The 17,444-nt window shown below is 40.8% G+C and overlaps 1 protein-coding gene across 2 annotated transcripts in view; it reads right to left on the bottom strand.

Moving 5' to 3' along the window:
• Positions 1-3,491: 3,491 nt before the first annotated feature.
• The window catches only part of LOC108977741 (inositol 1,4,5-trisphosphate receptor), a 31,693-nt gene continuing 17,740 nt past the window's right edge, over positions 3,492-17,444 (bottom strand). Inside the window, exons 3-25 of one of the 2 annotated variants that reach the window (XM_018947605.1) lie at positions 16,308-16,378; positions 16,008-16,123; positions 14,094-14,847; positions 13,779-13,993; positions 13,170-13,643; positions 12,582-13,100; positions 12,327-12,502; positions 12,076-12,231; positions 11,836-11,989; positions 11,613-11,769; positions 11,389-11,409; positions 10,598-11,259; positions 10,146-10,281; positions 9,936-10,079; positions 9,475-9,698; positions 7,964-9,392; positions 6,475-7,886; positions 6,223-6,415; positions 6,004-6,126; positions 5,755-5,927; positions 5,529-5,693; positions 4,973-5,446; positions 3,492-4,906 (exon numbers count right to left, since the gene is read on the bottom strand). In XM_018947605.1, coding sequence (XP_018803150.1) covers positions 4,313-4,906; positions 4,973-5,446; positions 5,529-5,693; positions 5,755-5,927; positions 6,004-6,126; positions 6,223-6,415; positions 6,475-7,886; positions 7,964-9,392; positions 9,475-9,698; positions 9,936-10,079; positions 10,146-10,281; positions 10,598-11,259; positions 11,389-11,409; positions 11,613-11,769; positions 11,836-11,989; positions 12,076-12,231; positions 12,327-12,502; positions 12,582-13,100; positions 13,170-13,643; positions 13,779-13,993; positions 14,094-14,847; positions 16,008-16,123; positions 16,308-16,378 — 8,542 coding nt within the window. In that variant the 3' untranslated portion in view covers positions 3,492-4,312. The remainder of the gene's footprint in view (positions 4,907-4,972; positions 5,447-5,528; positions 5,694-5,754; positions 5,928-6,003; positions 6,127-6,222; positions 6,416-6,474; positions 7,887-7,963; positions 9,393-9,474; positions 9,699-9,935; positions 10,080-10,145; positions 10,282-10,597; positions 11,260-11,388; positions 11,410-11,612; positions 11,770-11,835; positions 11,990-12,075; positions 12,232-12,326; positions 12,503-12,581; positions 13,101-13,169; positions 13,644-13,778; positions 13,994-14,093; positions 14,848-16,007; positions 16,124-16,307; positions 16,379-17,444) is intronic. The other variant, XM_018947611.1, reaches the window with a different exon arrangement.

Here is a 17,444-nt window from a genome sequence, read left to right as displayed (position 1 = left end):
TGGTGTTACACTTGGCCCACTCTCTATTGAATAACCGTCTTCCGCATTGCATAATGAAAAGTTTAACGCAAACTGATTACCTTATATTAGGTTGTCAAAAAAGTCTTGCGGTATTTTTATGGAATTTTCAATTGTTCATRAAAATTTGTTTKATGACTCATGTCCAACTCTTGACCGATGCTACGGCTGCTACTATGCCGTTCTCTTTCGACCAATTTAGCGATTTTATGACAATTTTCGACGACAGGCCTTCCGGAGCGTGGCGCATCTTCGACCACCTCTACACCASAACGAAAACGTTGAAATCATCGTTGTGCGGTGGAAAGGGTAACTGTATCGGGTCCAAAAAGTACACAAATTTTATTGGCGGCTTGAGATGCATTTTTGCMTTTATCGTAGTAGTACATGACGTATTATCTCTTTATTTTGCTCCATGTTTGCGACGCTATAACTCACGAACGACTTAAAAGAAACGACAAATCAATCAAACACGTGTTAGCGCGTGAAATGAGCTTTCCAAAAAGGTATAGCAAGACCCGATGCGACGAATAAAACTAGAACTACGCGCTCTCAGCGCCAACTAGCGAAAATACCGCAAGACTTTAATATTATTGTCACTATAAAAATTATAAAGAAATAAAACTAAAATATAATATATTATTTGAAGCCCTTCAATTGTTGATTGCTTCGGACGAGCCAATTGGGACCTATTTGCTGAACTCATAAACTGAGAAATGGGGAAATGTTCAATTGTACATTGCCATCACGCGGTACAAARATGGGATCCGAACTTAGTTGGTAGATCTCTAGACGAATGCCTTTGGTTACTTCTTTCAGAAAAAGACGTTTGAGACCATGAGGTTTAATCAACATTTAAACCCACACTAGGTAAATTATTTAAATGCGATATTACTAGTGGATCATTCCTTAAAATGGCTTTAAAACTGGCATGCAGTAAGAAATTAATAAATAATTGGACTCGTCCAGCACCGCTAAGGTTCCTAAAGTATCAACTTGGAAACAGCATGGAAAGATATCAGCAATGCTTAAAAAAAAGTCAGTGAGCGAGAGAGGTGTAGAGATGGCGAACAAGTCCGGAGTTCTCAGGACGCCCCGGCCCTCTGCAACTATTTATTGCAGATATTTTTACGATTGCTCATTATACGAGTATGTACATACATAGATCAGGGAACATCCTATGTTCTCCCTGGTACCGATTTTCTCTCTACTGCCCTGGAAAGTGACATAATAATGATCAACGGGAATAAGTTATTCTGAATGTTATCGACCTACCGTAGAATCAATACAGGTTTGTCGATGCATGAAAATTATTTGTTGATCATATAAGTACCAGTGTAGTTTCCTGCAGTCATTAAGTGTAGTAAACTAAAAAATATRTTTAAAGTAATTAAAAGTTCAGCAGATAAAACTCGTGTGAGCATTGAAAATGTTGCCCAACGTCCGTCGTAGCTAATTTCTGTTATGGGTTACGTGAGTAGGACTTTTTTTCCGAAAAGGAAAGGAAAATTTTACTTATGGTTCCAAACATAGCTCATCTTTCGGTGAACAATGTGAAGTCTCAAATATATTTTTGATATGAAAAAAAAGCAAAACAAAAAACGTTAACGCCGGCTGCATCTAAGCAATAATACCCTATAAAGGTRCATTTCCTTCGGTTTGCATCCGACGCAAAATGATTTCTTTCAAGCCACATTGTTTGATATAAACAACCATCGGATCGAAAAATGGCAGCTATAYGATCGGCGGGAATCCTGCTAGCTACATCTAGGTAAGGCAGAGCTATATATCCATCGTTATCTTCTTGGTAATTTTGCTTTGGCATACGACACTGGGGAAGGGGATGTATGTACATATAACTACCCCTGCCATTGCTAATGGAGTACCTAACTTTCGGTACGCAACGCTAAGGGTAGAGATTCCTGCTACCACCAGCGATCACAATGGGTCTATTTACTGCCGTACCTCTTCTATGAATGGAGCAGTTCACAGCGGCAAAAGCCAACAAGGGTAAAACAATATGCAAGGAGTTGGTCAAAGTTCATTCGAGGTATGTACATCCCATTGAAGCTTTGTATACAACTGTCTGAARAATCTATATTTTAGAAATTGTGATAAAAAARTACCCGGAAAWTGTAATTTAATATAAAAAACACCCAGAAATCATATTTTGCTAAGTTAGTGGAACTACACTTAATTACAATGCCAAATATGAGTGCGATCTGTCAATCAATTTGTTTACAGCAGCTGCTYAMGTCGATATGMCYCAATTTGTCTAAAATTTTCTCAAAAACTTAAGAATACTAGTTGTACAAAGACATGGCTCATTCTGAATGATCTTCGACCTCGCTCCAWAATCAAGGTGATTGTCATTCATTTTTCCATATTCGTGGCTTGGTGCAACATRAATTTATTCCGGAGGAACAGACGGTCAATTAAGAATTCTATTGRCCGTATTGAGGTGTTTGCGTAAGAACATCTGGCAAAAACGGTCTGAATTGTGGAAGACCAATTCATGGATATTACACTATTGCATCTAGCAACGATTGTGAACGAATTTAAAGCCTAAAACGCAATGAATACCATCGATCAACCACCGTATTCACCAGAGTTGGTTCCGTGTGGTTTTTTCTTGTTTCCTACACTGAAAATGCCGCTACGTGGAACCCGTTTTCAGTTGATCGAAGTGATGAAACAAAATTCGTTGGAGGAGCTGAAGGCCATCCTAAAAAGTGCTTATGAAAAGTATTTCGAGGACTGAAAAACTCGTTAGCAGAAGTGCATTACATCTGGTGGAGATTACTTTGATGGTGACAAAATAACTCTTGGTGAATAATTACATATTTTTGCGTTTTAATTATAACTTCCGGGTACATTTTTGTCACAATGTATACTATTTTTACTATTTTAGTAAAAGACTCCTTTGATTTTCATATGATAGACTACAATTTTATTCAAGTTTTCAATAGAATTCCGTAACTGCATATTCATTTTAATTCAATATATATGTATATACATATATATGTATGTAAGTGTGTTTATTACATTTTCAATATATTTAAGTATAATAATGAAAACTATTAATATTAATTGAGCTAAAAACATTAGTCTCTATAAGTTTACACTAAACTACAATTTTAGTTTATAATTAATTTTAATTAAAGTACTTCGAAAATTTGTCAAAACTACTAATATACCGGTATGTATATGTATGTATCATATTGTTTGTAAATAGAAATGTATTGTATGTAAATAAAAAAAGTACAATAGAGACCACAGCAGTTAGTTTGAATACACTTCAGTAGAGGTTGGGAAGGACACGTTGTGTAATAGTTTATGAATTTAAGTAAAAAGTCGAAAAGATCACATTTTAGTAGAGAGTTTTTACCACAAAATATATACACATATACATAGTTTGTTATTGCAGAGATGAGATACGATGGTATCCCTAAAATATTGTTTTTTTCTTTTTGGTTTTTTTTTTGTTTGACGATAGTTTATAACCCATCAAGTTTAATGTATGTATGTTTAATATGTATGTCTGTATGTAGCGTTTTGATTATTGAACAAGAAATTGTGTGGGTGTGCAACAAGTCAGCGTGCGCCCATAAAATATATGTACATATGTATATTACAAGTGTTTAGGTATAAAATAAAAAAAAGTGTCAGTAAATGTATAAATAATTCGCAAWAACGATCGAGACCAAGGAGAATAAGTAGGCAATTGACGATAATAATAGATTGCAATTTTAAACTAAACTAAATAATGCACAGCTGACAGAAAATATGTAAACATTATGCTTATATGTAGAGCGGATCTAAGATTCGTATTAGTTTGCATGTAGTATATACTACATATATATGTACATACACACATGCATGCGATTCGAGGAGTTAATGTATGCACATTTTGGGTTTTTTGGCGAAAATGCATAAGAAAGCCAAACATTTTACACTACAATTACASACACATACACACAACTATGAATAATACATACATAAAATTATTCATATATTTTACAAACATTTGTTTGCWTTCGAGTTAATACTATTTTCGAAACTTGTTTTTGATGTCTTACGCTTTCTATACAGCTACGCTGATTGCTGCGCTTGCACTTAATGACTAACACTAGAGCCGAACCTCGAGAGATTTTGTGAAAAACCAATAAAAAAAAATTAAAATAAAATTCAAAAAGCGAAACCTTAACAAATGCATACATTAACATTTCCACTTTGTTTGTTATTGCTTAAACTGTTACACCACTCATACACCGCTAACTGTTGCTGACACAGATCAAGACAAACTGTTCGCATCGCGCAACTGATAACACGCCAATAGATTGCTCGGCGCTGTATTGAGCAATCCTAAGCGTTGCTTTTGTTTACGCTGCTCCGTCATGTGATCCTTCAGTTCATGCAACTGCTGCGACAAGCTTGTTATGAGCAATTGCATCTCCGGCAGCTGAGCCTGCAAGCTGCGCAACTCGATTTGCTCACTGTCCGCATCGACGGCAGCCAGCGACATGGCGCGCAGACGTGGAAACCAATCCAAAATGCCTGCTTTCACCATTGCGTATACGTAACTCTCGGGTCCTGTAAACTCTGTGGGATCCTTCACCTTCACCAACACTATAAAGTACAAATAATGCCACATATTGTGTTCGCTTTTGATGTGCTCCTCAAAACTGACGGTTTTATTGTCGAATGCCGAGCGATTAAGGCCGCACACAAAGCAGGTGTTCTTTAGGATGAGTTCCTTTTGCTGCTTCTCACTTCTCAGATCGGCAAAAGTGTCGATGATGACGCCAAAAATTAAATTCAAAACAATAATAATGACGATGAAGAAGAAGAGCAAGTCGTAAATGACACGTGCCGCGAATAGACTTTCCTGCACAAAAATAAAATTCAAATGGATATTAGCTCTGCTTTATGTAATTTTGTATAAGTCACTCACCTTACTGGACGGCGCACGTAGTATATCGCCAATACCGCCACCGTTACGCAAACCCTGATTCAGTGTGGTAACAATACACATAACTAAGGAGTCACAAGAGCGTTCCTTTGCATCGCTACCACAGCCGCCATTGGCAGCAGTGGCAGTAGCACTAGCATCGGCGCCACTATTGCCGCCTCCGGCACAAAAGATTCCTTTATTAAAAGCATCTGGCGCGCCACAAGTGTTGCCAGCGCCATTCGCCGCCATCGATACGGTAATATCTGGCACCGATGGCGTCGTTGCGCTCGTCTGCCCTTCATCCACATCCACCTCGACTAGAAAGTCGTCTTTAAAGAACATGTAACCAATGATGGAAAATAGATAAACCAAAATCAGCGCTAAGACTGCTGTTAAAACGATAGAGCGTCCGTTGCGTGTGACGGAGCGTATGACATTCACCAAAGTCTCTTCACGATAGACAACATCGAATAGCTGAAGAAAAAATGTTGTGTATGTAATATATTAAACAAATATTTTATTAATTTTGATTTTATTTTTTTGTGCTTATACACACCAGCAGCGAGTAGAAGAAGGGATGAAAGATCAGTCCACAAAAACAGAAGATTATGTATATGCAATGATATAGTAGTTGCATATCGGTGATTATCTTGAAGAAATTCTTCTCCAGCGTGCCATTGTTGCCCATAATGCTCACGATATGCACGCTCTTCAACGTTACCTGTAAGAACAAGCAGCAAATGTTTTTTGAAAATGAATTTCCTGAGCAAACTTGAGCTTACCGTCACAACTCCCAACAGGCAGAGCGTCGATTCTGGACCAATAAGAAAGATGGAACGTAATATCACGGAGCCGATTAAAGTACGAATGCCTGATTCACGTGGTAACGTCACAACAATAGCCAACGAGAACAACAGAATGGCCCAGAAAAGTAAGGAAATATGTGAACTGAGCTCTGTGGTGGAGAGAAAGTGGAAAATTTTGAAAATAAACGGCATTGGAGTTTTAGAAATAACGCGTTATATACCTACCGGGTACAGTGTTGTCGAATGGATAGAAAAATGCTACAATCAGATTGATAACAACGACACAATTGAAAAGTATATTGCTCCATAATGACATATAGCTGCTGACCCAGAACAGGAAGGGTTGTCCTTTGGCAAAAAAAAAAAGAAGAAAAATGTATTATTAATAAATTATTCGGTAAGTATTCGCTTGTGCACTGCTAGACAAACGCAGCGTGAACTCACCTCTCAACTTCTTTTGCCACTTCATTTCATTGAACATCTCCTCGGCCTTGTCAAAGAAATCCGCCACTTTTGAGCCCTGATCATCGCGTTCAGCTGTGTTCAAAATTTTGATTTTCGTGTCAGTCGTCAAATATTCGCATATTTCGGGGATCGGAAAAACGATTTGTTCCAGAGTGCGGTCGTTACGTACGATCTTCAAAGCAAGTAKAAAAAATTAATAAAAACAATAACAACAGCCTATTTATCATTTACCTCAATTTGTGCTGTATGCGTTGCATAATACATTAAGGCCTGACTCATTTTCGCATCAAAGCTGGTTGCTTGTGGATCTTCACATGCCTTTAGTAGTGCCGCCAGCTCCTTATTGTGCTGCGCCAACTGATGGCACAGTATGTAAATGTTATGACCCACTTCACGTGGACTCACCGAAACCTCATCATCTGCTTCACCATCCCCGCCATCATGTTCATCACTCTCGTCGATCATCTCTTCCTGATGATATGCCTTACAAGCTACCTCTACTAATTGCTTGGGATTCATATTATACAATATACGTTCGGCATTTTCACTGTCGCCGCGACTTTCCATAATRGCCAACAACAGTTTGGAGGCATTATTCTTCAGCTCCAAGACGAGATCCATACGATTTTCACCGAGCGGATTGATATTGTTAAGTATTAGTGCTGTTATAATGTCAAGACCGTTGGACTCGTGCGTGGCTATGCAATTTTGATTTTCATGACAGGGCCCCTGACAATATTCGGTAAGTGTTTCCAAAGTTTGGTTGATCAGTGCGACATTGTTTTCGTTGATATATAGTCCCAGTAAGCCCAATCCACCGGTCGTTGAGCCGCAAATGCAATCCAGGAACATTAGGGTTTCAGAGACGAGGTTATAATTGGTTTTGTTGTTTTGATTGCGCAATAAATTTTGCAGATCAGGATTATGGTTCTCGCAGAGTAATTGCAGGAAGCGTAGAATCGGTTGCATCACCAAAACTTTATTCGAAATCTTATTGCGATCGTCCTTGCTGTCTTTGTGCTTTTCTAACTTCTCGGCGAGTATGTCTTCCAATGGGCTGTTAATACTAATGGCAGAGTTTTCATCACCTGGATGAATACTACGTGCGTTGCCGTAGGCGCGCGCTGTTGCCAGACCCGCATTGTGCAATTCCTTCTTTAGCTCATCGGTGATGACAACACCATTACTTTTCACGCCATGTTTACGCGCTATTTTGTCCAGTTCCAGATTGACATCTTGCTTGTTTTCGTGAGCCTTCGCCGCAATATCTGAAGTATTAACCGTTACCGTTGACTTTATTTCTTGTTGGGCGTCCTTCATTTTCTCGAAGAAAACTTTATAGAAAGCTTGATTGAAGTCGCCACTGAGAAATTTTTGATACATTCCCTTCTGTATGATAGGATTGCCACCCTCGAGTAACGCAATGCCCAGTTCAACAGCTTCCACGAAAATTGAGGGCGAGTGTACRGACTTTATCACGAGTTCAATGACCAAATCAGAGGCACCCTCACGATCCAAATGATTTTGAACTTCATGTAGAGTTTTACCAGCRCGCTGGAGATACTTGGCGCCCGGACCGTGAGTTACTAGATGAATACGCTTCTGTTGCTCAATTAAGATAGTGTCAGTGCCATCTGGCTTGGCTGGAATAGTTGAAATTCAATAAGTATTCAGAAAATCGGAACAAATTTTGAATGAGAAATAAATTTCTCCAACAAACCTTCGATTGTCTTCGGTCCTGCTCCACGGCTATCAATGCCGCTCCCAGTAATTATWCCACCAGYGCCACCTCCGCCAACACCGCTTATAATTCCACCACTTCCGCCGCCCCCCTTCCGATCAAAGTACCTCATTAGCAGTGTGTTGCGCAGCGCATCTCCTTTGTCACCGTAATTCACATCGATTGCCATCATTTCGCGCAGCGTACGCAACACCTTAACACATAGCTTTTCTTCCTTCTCCTCCAGCAACTTCTCTGTGTGCTTGATAAGCTTTCTAATAAAACCGCCGCTTTCGCAACTTTTGCGCGCCTCGGTGCCGGGCGGAAAGAGTAACTCCGATCTGTACAGAATGTCGACTAACAACGACAACTCCGCCTCCACCACCGGCTTCAGTTGATCTTCCAACAGCGACACAATATCTTGCAAGCCCTCTATGATAGAACGGTCCAAACGCATTAAATTTGCCGAGAGCTGCGTCTCATATTTTGGCTGCTTCGAGGCCAATAGCCATTTGGTGGTCTGACGCGTTAGCAAGGCTGTTTTGCTAGACATCGACACCACCTGTTGCTCCAAGTCGAGCGGAATCGCAATATTACGCGTCTTCGCCGACTCAGCCAACGTACGAACGCAGTTCTCGACATTAAAGCGATCGGCCAGTGACAGCCACTTGCACTGTGTTAAGCGATAGGTGGCTTGCAGTATCTGAACGAAAATCATCTGACGCGTTTGCACGATGGTGCTCTGATCGGAGAAGGGACTGGAGAAGAAGGTATTCAACACATTCGTCACACCGCTCAATACATAATTGAGCAGCGTCTTATCGGCATTGGCGCCGATGGCAATCAGTTGATTGATATCGACCARAAAGGATTTCTCGAACAAATTCCACATGTGACTCGAGGAATAAATCTCTTTAACCTCCACCTCGGTATCAATGTAACAATGATTGAGGAAATCAACATAGGCCTCCTTCACCTCCGGTATGCACGCAGGATTGCAAATAATCGTTACTATGTCGTCCAGTGAGAGCAAATTGTTGCATTTAATTTCCGTGTAGACATTCTTGCCCATGGTACAACAGGCGAGCAGCTTAACAAGTTCCACATGATAGCGCAATGGACTAGAGTCGCTCARTGGCGACTTTTCACTCTGCATCATGGCGACGAACTGATTAAAGGAACTTTTGTCGTTGTAGAACACGAGCACATCTTCGCCGGCATTTATCAGCTCTTGCATAACCATATCTTGACATTTACGTATGAATTGGTTCTCAGCTTTGACGATTGTTTGCAGGAATTGCAAGTATACAACATGGCGGCCATGGATCTCAATGCAATGTACGAAATGTTGTACGACCTTGTCGGTGACCTCGTTGCAAAGTGCCAGATTGTCCTTAAAGATGGCGCAGACGGTCTTGGCCTCTAGGATCTGGAAACGGAAGTATCAAATAGTTATTACAATTTATATTACAACAAAGTTTAAGTTTAAGCGTCAGGTGGATGCTACTTACGCCTGGATTGAGGAATAAATCCAACTGATTATGCAACAAAACTTGATTTTGTTGGTTGCCCAAGCAGAAGTTCTGCAGAAACTCGTGCGCCAAACACATCAGCTCCTTCATTAGCACATCATCCTTTTCATCATAAGGATTCTGTAGCAGATCAAGAATAACTGTGTGCACACCAACGTTGCGGAGAAGACGCTGTTCATGCTTGCGCGGCTTGACGTTGGGGCCTTAGATGGAGTAAAGAATAGTATAAGTAATATTTTAAAAATATAAAAATATTAAGCGTTATTTAACATTTTAAAAAGAAGAATAGAGACAAATAACAGCATCACAACTCAATTGATCCAGATTGTGCAAAGGGTGGGCGAAAACAAATCGACACGAGTATTATTATAAAAAATTTGTGCAGCAAAATTTGGCATTAAAGAAAGCTTGTTCGAGTGGTTTTAGACTGCAATACATACCCGAGGTAACGCAAAACTTATTCATGCGTATGAGTATCTCTTTAACCTTTTTATACTCGTTTAACTGTTCATTCGACAAGGATGCACGATATTCATTGCTCAAGTTGGATATATCAATGGCCGGATCAGACGAACGCTCAGCAGCTGCAAGTGGYGTTAGGATAAGAAATTAATACTGTCTATTACCAGCTTTGTAGTGTTGATATTTACTGGTATTGTACTCATCCGTGGTTTTCGGCTTATAGACCCACAGCTCGGACTTTTCAACGCTCTGCCGCAGAATATCCAAGTCCAATTTGATGCGYTTATAAGACTCTACGTCACTATCGGACACAAGCAATTGCACCTGTGAGCAGTGTATAATTTTAGCAATTTGTTTACGGTTTTTTGTTTCTATACAATGTTAATAAATATGTACAAGAAATTGAAACAAAAAATGGTTAGTACYAACGATATGATCCCATTTTGGCTACAGCACGGTTAGAGCGGATTGTGGATGAGGTTACGGGTGGTTATAAAATGGGTTAAAAATTATAAGTCGTGGTTTAGGTACAAAAGAAAAAATTTTGGTTAGTCAATATTAACGAAAAGAGTATTGATAAAACTAATGTTTAAATAACAAAACAAAACTTTTAAATCAACCGTTATTTTTGGCTACTTACCTGTCTGAAAGCCTGCAATACCTCCTGCCGCTGACTGAAGTGTCTGAAGAGCAGATGCAGCGCGCCTGACACCAACGGCGGATAGTCGTGCATGATGAGATGAAGCAGCACGCGCAGAAAAGTGCGCCCACCTTGACCATCCAAGTCTAAATTCGACGCATCGCCGCTATCACAGTCGAAAATGTCCTCCGCCTGCACACCAATTGACTCCAAATCGATATTCTTCTGACGTGTACTTAGCGCAGCAGCAGCCGCAGCTGCAGCCTCCATCAGCGCCGCATTTTTGCTACTTGTCTCGCCACTACTAACGTTGCCATCGCTTGGCGTACCCTCTGCTGTGCCAGCATTTTGAGCCGCCGCAGCTGCTGCTGCTGCTGCCGCAGCTGCGCTAATTTCGGTCTCATCAAATTCGCGCTTGAATATCGATAGGAGGCAACTGATTCTATAATCCAAACGTACGTCCAGTATGAATTGTAGAATCTCAATTATCTTCAACTTGGTATCCATGACCAGTGGATACTCCTTCAGCATCTGCGAAACAGATTTGCGATGTTGCAGCGCCAGCGAGGCGGGTGATGCGATCGCTTGACCGACAGAACCGAGCGCCAGCGAAGTCATAACTGTGTTCATATCACCGATGGAACGTAGAACGCCACCTTCCGCTGTGAGGGAAGGCAGTGGGTTAGTAGTTTTTTCGTTAGTGCAGGCAAATAAAATTTAGAAAAATTATTTGAAAGTAACGGAGGAACAAAACTACTTATAGTAATAGGCGCTATTTGAGACAAACTCACCCGTTTCCTCTTCTGTTGGCGCTAATATTTTAATTTTTAATATTTTTATGCATGAATTACAATTTGTTGCAAGAACAGGAAAAATATAATGCAAACATATTAAGCGGGCGATAATAACAGACCCGTAATTTGTGTAAAAAGAGCTTTCGATAACATAAATCAAGCGGAACTAAATAAGSTTATGCGAAAAATATTCTCTCCCTGACATTATTTAAACGACTTACAATCAATATCCGTATTTACAAAGCGTCCGGGTGTTGCGCCGTCCATGCCAGTTTCCGACACACAATCCAAAATGCAAAGCAGAGTTTTGGTCAGGCGCAGCAAATCGCTGAAACTGTAGAAGCCGAAGTAGATTAAATCCCGTGCCAATTTCACCACCTGAAGGAACACAAATATTACAGGCATTAATGAGAAAAGCGTGAATTTGGAAATGCAAAAGCTAACCTCAAAAGTCAGTTTATTTTGCTCCTGGTCGGTGAATAACCACACCTTGGTGGCCACGTTGCAAAGATAATTCTCCACGAAGGCGATTGTSGTGTTAAATTTGGCGCGCACAGCTTCCTTGTTTTGATCGGGTTGCTGGTTTTTGCCATCGTAGCTGCAAAAAAAAAAAAAACAAAGAACAAAAACAATTAGTAAATGAATGCAAATATAAAAAATGTTTGCATAATTATTGGCGCTTACTCGAGTATCGACATTTTTGATGGTATTTCGCTCCAGAGGCGCGCATATTTAACCGGCGTCACAGGCTCTTGCGGATCACGGTCGACATGCAGATGCAGCATTAGGCGACAGAATGAGGCGCGCAGCTCATACGGCATTGTCTCATCGGACATGCATCTGGAACGTGCAAAAACCAGAATAATAACAATAATAAGCATGCTATAAATCTAACGCTCGTGTATTTGGGTGTGTGTGTGTTTGTGTAAATTTACTTGAGTATCAAATCGATATCCAGATGTGGCGATAAAATGTTCAACGCCAAGTATTGGCGATTCAAACACATGTTCGAAAAGAGATTCAATTGATGACGATAGTAATTCAATATGGCAGCTTCCTCCTCCTTGCCTTGTGCAGCACAATCGGCTAGATCGCCCATGGAACGTGAATTCTAAGCAATTAATTTATTTTACAATTACTCTTACTTCGCCTGAATTTGAGTGGTTTTTAATTTTTTTGGTAGCACTTACTGGTTGGCCACGCCATTTCAAGTGTATCTCATACTTCTCCTCAATCTCGGGCGCATCATTTAAACTTGTCGTATCCCAACTTGTCGTTGTGGTTGAATTCGAGATCAAATCAGACTTCTCCTCGTCGTCCAATACCTCCGTTAGTGTGCTCAGCGAATAGGAATCCTCGGCAGCGCTACGATACACATCGCTCATAGGCGCTTTGAAATGCTTGATCTGAGTCTCGATTAGTATATCCGAGTTCTTTGAGCTAAGCACACTCTTACAAATGAGCTCTTGCGTCACAGCAATCGCCTTGCGATTCGAAACACACAAATCGGAGAGATAGTCGAGAAAGCGTGAGTCCCAGTTAAGCATATTCTTGCGCACAAGACCTACAAAGGTCTCAATCTCTGCCGCTGTTATGTGTTTCTCCAACAATTTGCGATTGTTGTGCAACAATGCGGTGATCGTGTCCTCCGCTAGGATATCGTAGCCGATTTGTTTTTGCATAAGACCAAAGTGCTTGGCTATATACTCCTGCGAAGGATTTGTAAATATTACAAAACGGATTTTTCACAGAAATCCACCAAACTTCTTGAAACTCACCTGATTCTTACGGTAGTCCTGTTGCGATAGACGCAGTATGCGGTAGCACAAGCGAAATATATTCTTATAAGGACTATTTTTCGGATCGCTCAGCTCATCTAGACGTAGAAAGGGCGCTTCACCGCTCGGATGCTCCTGGAAGGGACCTTGCAAAATTTTAAATAACTGCTTAAGGATATATTGTTCGCGTAAAAGTTTTTGACGATCGCGTATTGGATTCTTAATTGTCAATTCCAACGCCTTCGCCTTGTTCTGTTCATTCTCCATGCCAGCAATGAAGAAGACAATATCCTGCAGCAATGCTATCAACGAGCGACGTTCGTTTATGGAAATACTGCCGTTAACCAACTTGCTGGTAACGGTATCCAACACCTTGCACGCATCATTTGCAAAATCCAAATCGCGCACCTCCACGGGTGAGACTGGTATGAGCGCGAAGGCTTCCTTATCCTCTTTGATGGGCGAACAGCAAACCTGCGAATGTTTTCATAATTAATTGAGTTTTCAAGGTCTGCGTCAGAGTGCTTTGGTTTTGTAATTGTAATTGAATTGTCTAGTGTTATGTTTGTGTGTGTGTGTGTGTGTGTGTGTGGTTACATATGCACGTACCTTTGACATCACCGGCTTGTCATCGTCAATGTCGATGGGTATGGAGGTGGCATGCACCCAAGTGTTCGAGCACAAATGCCGCAAACGCACATAACTGGACTGCGGCACAAGACTGTCGGCGCGCGCCATCGTTGTGGGRTCCAATTCGAATACCGATGCGATTTCAGTGGAGTATGGAACTGGCACTAGACGGTAACGTTCGCATTTGCTCTTCTCTGTGTAATTGTGTTAGGTGGAAATAAATTAAGATAATGGAAATAAATATTAAAAAAAAAGTAAAAACTTAGCTTTTATTAGCGCTAYTCGCAAACATACCTGACTCTTTTAATGACGTGTCTAGTCCATTTCCATCCAAAGAATGAATCAACGTCGTGCTGCCCACCGATTCCAGCTCGGCGGCMAGGTAATAGCCCGTGGCCAAATGCTTGAAACGGTAYAAGGAGTTCCAGTGTCCAGCACCGCCGCGACATGAGTCGTGTTGCACAACCTCGACCTCCCAAAGCGCCTTGCTGCTCGTGGCCGCCGTAGCGCTTGTACGTCCCGTCGTGCGTAAAAAAACATGCTGCTGCTTTTTATATTCGTCCATGGTGAGGAATTTCTCTTGTTCGGCATGAAAAAGACGTACGACATCGCCGCCTTTCAATATGTGTTCTTGATTCTCTTTGTGCTCCATGAATAACGTGATCTTCCATGAAGTGGASGAGTTGAGCACGTTTACCTCCTTACAGCCAGGATTGTCCGGTAGTTCATAATTGGAGGCTACATGTAGATTTTGTTGCTCAGCATTTACGGGATTCAGTATGACTTTGTCACCAACCACAACATTATCGCCCGCAGAACGTAGCTTATAGAAAGGCATTATATAGAACCAAGAACCCTCATTACCATTGGCGTCCAGATAGACACGCATTGCATTCTTCTCCAACAATGAAGGCAATCGCTTGTTCATGGTTAGGTATTTGTTTGATTTGAGATGGAGTAGCTGCACGACGCTGCCATATTGCACAGCGGTACCCAGCAGTTTCTTGTTTTCGGTATCATTTTGCTTCTTTTCAATCTCTGCTGCATGCTATGAGAATATATAAAGTGGTTAAATATGAATGAAGATACTAAAGGAGTTGTAAATGTAGCTCCGTTTGGACTACCTAGTACCCCTGGGAACTGGAAATTTTAGTAAAACATAAACTAACATACAAGTAGTTTACAGCATGGATAAGCATTGATAATGCCAAGTACTAGAACAACCCATAGGCTTATATTGATATCTGGCGAAACGGCCAACACGCTCTAGCCTTGAGACGGAATTTTGTCATCAAAATATTGAAAAAAACAATTGCAGTCAAATCAAGAGACTAGCACCAGCAGAGGAGAGCATCTTCCTCTATATAAACAGAAGATGGAATACTCACTTTCGTGAGGACCCCAATTTAATACAAATATATAATTAAATTGTCAATGGATCACCCGAAGAGGTACTTTTTTCAATAGCCTTTTTTTACAGATCAAGAGTATCGTGTCAAGCTGTCATGTTATTTTTGTTCAGTATTGTTATTTGTTGTATTCGGCTTACTGTGCGTACTATTCGCAAAACCATCACCCATCTTGAGACCCAGCATTTATTATTGTGAAGAAAATATAGCAGTTGTAGTTGAGAGTGTACACGAGAACGAAGTATAGAACGACGTAACCGTAACATTTGRTGCCTGAAATTAAAGCTCGGCGCCACTTCCCACACATTGCATTGATCAATGGATTTATTGAGATAACACTTGGGTGAGCAGATAAGTTCAYGTTCTGGGCTGGTCATTGGCCATGAAGATCGTGTGATAGCACGCCGTTAAACTTTTAATTGTGGGGACTTATGTAAATATGCCTAAGGTCTATGCGGGTAGTCGCGCTTCGATTCAGGCCTTGGAGCAAAACATCACGTGTGTCACTCGCCAGTTACCGGTCGAAARGCTCGAACGATGGACCATCTATCTTCAAAAAATAAATGGCAAAGAATATTCTTTCCAATTATAATAAACATTCCCCATGAATCTGAAATTTCTGTGTTTTTTCTTTAAAAGTGAAGGAAACCTCGGAACGGATTACAGTTTAGTTTATAATGGACTCGAAGCATGATTGGACTTTGAATCAAAGTTTTTTTTACTTCACTCCAACACTGTTAAAAACTTAGGTAGGTATAAAAATTAATAATACCAAAATAATACAAAAATAGCTACTCACATGTAAACGCTTCAAGAGATTCGTGTCTGTGTTGGAGCTGGCTGACTGCTTGGCGGCTTTCCAGAACTGCTTTTGTGCAGAGTAACGGTTCATAGGACAAACCTTTATGAGACAATCTGCAAAGATGCCATAAAACAATAAGTGAAAACATACTACAACGCGGACAAATTGAAAAATTGACAAAGTGAGGGAGGGGCATACTGCCCTCCTATCAAAGTGTGAGATGGCATACAACCCATCTCCCATCAGATGAGCGATATAAGCGCAAATCTAAAACAAAGACTTAAAAGTACCACTCACCTCTGAACTTCTTAGGCGGATAATTCAAATCGCCCGCCTCCGGGCAAACCACCGTGCGATCATCCACCAGGCTAATGCGGGTAATTAGCAGTAATACAGTGTAGGTCATTGGGTTTGTTGTGTGAGTGGGCGTTGAAGACATTATCACGGGCAGGCGGAGCGCACACACAGGAACACAAAACAGGCGATTTCATTTGATGGGCGATCGGTCGGTTGGTTGATTGGTTGGTTGGGGGAATGTAGCGGTGGCATGGTATGGTAAAGTAAATATGAAATTAGTTAATAGCCAAATACAAAGCGTTTGCAGCGCTTTATCACATAACACGATGGGCGTACAAGAACTATTATTAGTGAATTAGAGAAGGTAGTACAAATTCATAAGCACATTAGCTGCGGTGGGAGGTAAAAACATACAAATACAAAAGCCACTTTAATGGTAGCATGAGCCTAAGCAAAAAGGAATATTTCTTTTTGAGCCAACACGCGAATCATTAGCAGTGTACTGAACTTTCTTTGTATTGTTAACAATCACAACCAAAGCAAATATGTAGGTATAAACTGACTTATAATATGAATATGAATGCTTAAATATGTGAATAMATATGCAACCGGTTATTTGAAAAGTTCCCGGCCTGATTTCCAAGCATTGAATGCGTCACGAAAGGCATTCTCCAAAATATCCTTGAGAGCCGAGGTGCAGTCAGCTTGAGTCCCCTTTGTCATCTCAAAATGCTTGGCTTGCATCGGGTTTTTCCGGCAAGGAAACAAAAAAGTCCGGAGGGGCACATATGGGCTGTAGGGCGGCGACATATGGAAGCGTTGGGATGCCGGSCTTGTTTAAGTACCTGTTCACAAGAAGGCGGTATGAACGGCGTTGTCATGGTGCAACTTCCAACTCTTGAGAACTTCCACGTAAAACTTGGTGTTGACGGTTTGYCCAGGAGGAACAAATTCATGGACGTTCTCCAAAAAGGCATTGTGCCACTGAAACGCACCATTTCTTGCTAAAGCAACATCTAGGTAAGTCTGCTTGATTATATCAAATGTCGCTGTCGCAGATTTACCGAGTTTCACMCAGAATTTAATCGCGTACCTCTGCTCTAACGAACACTGCTTTTTCGGCTTGCATCACTCACA

This window comes from Bactrocera latifrons, unplaced genomic scaffold (assembly GCF_001853355.1).
Source record: "Bactrocera latifrons isolate USDA-ARS-PBARC rearing strain unplaced genomic scaffold, ASM185335v1 scaffold_117, whole genome shotgun sequence".
NCBI lineage: Eukaryota > Metazoa > Arthropoda > Insecta > Diptera > Tephritidae > Bactrocera > Bactrocera latifrons.
Note: the sequence above shows the minus strand (reverse complement) of the source record. Positions and strands in the feature narration are given on the sequence as shown.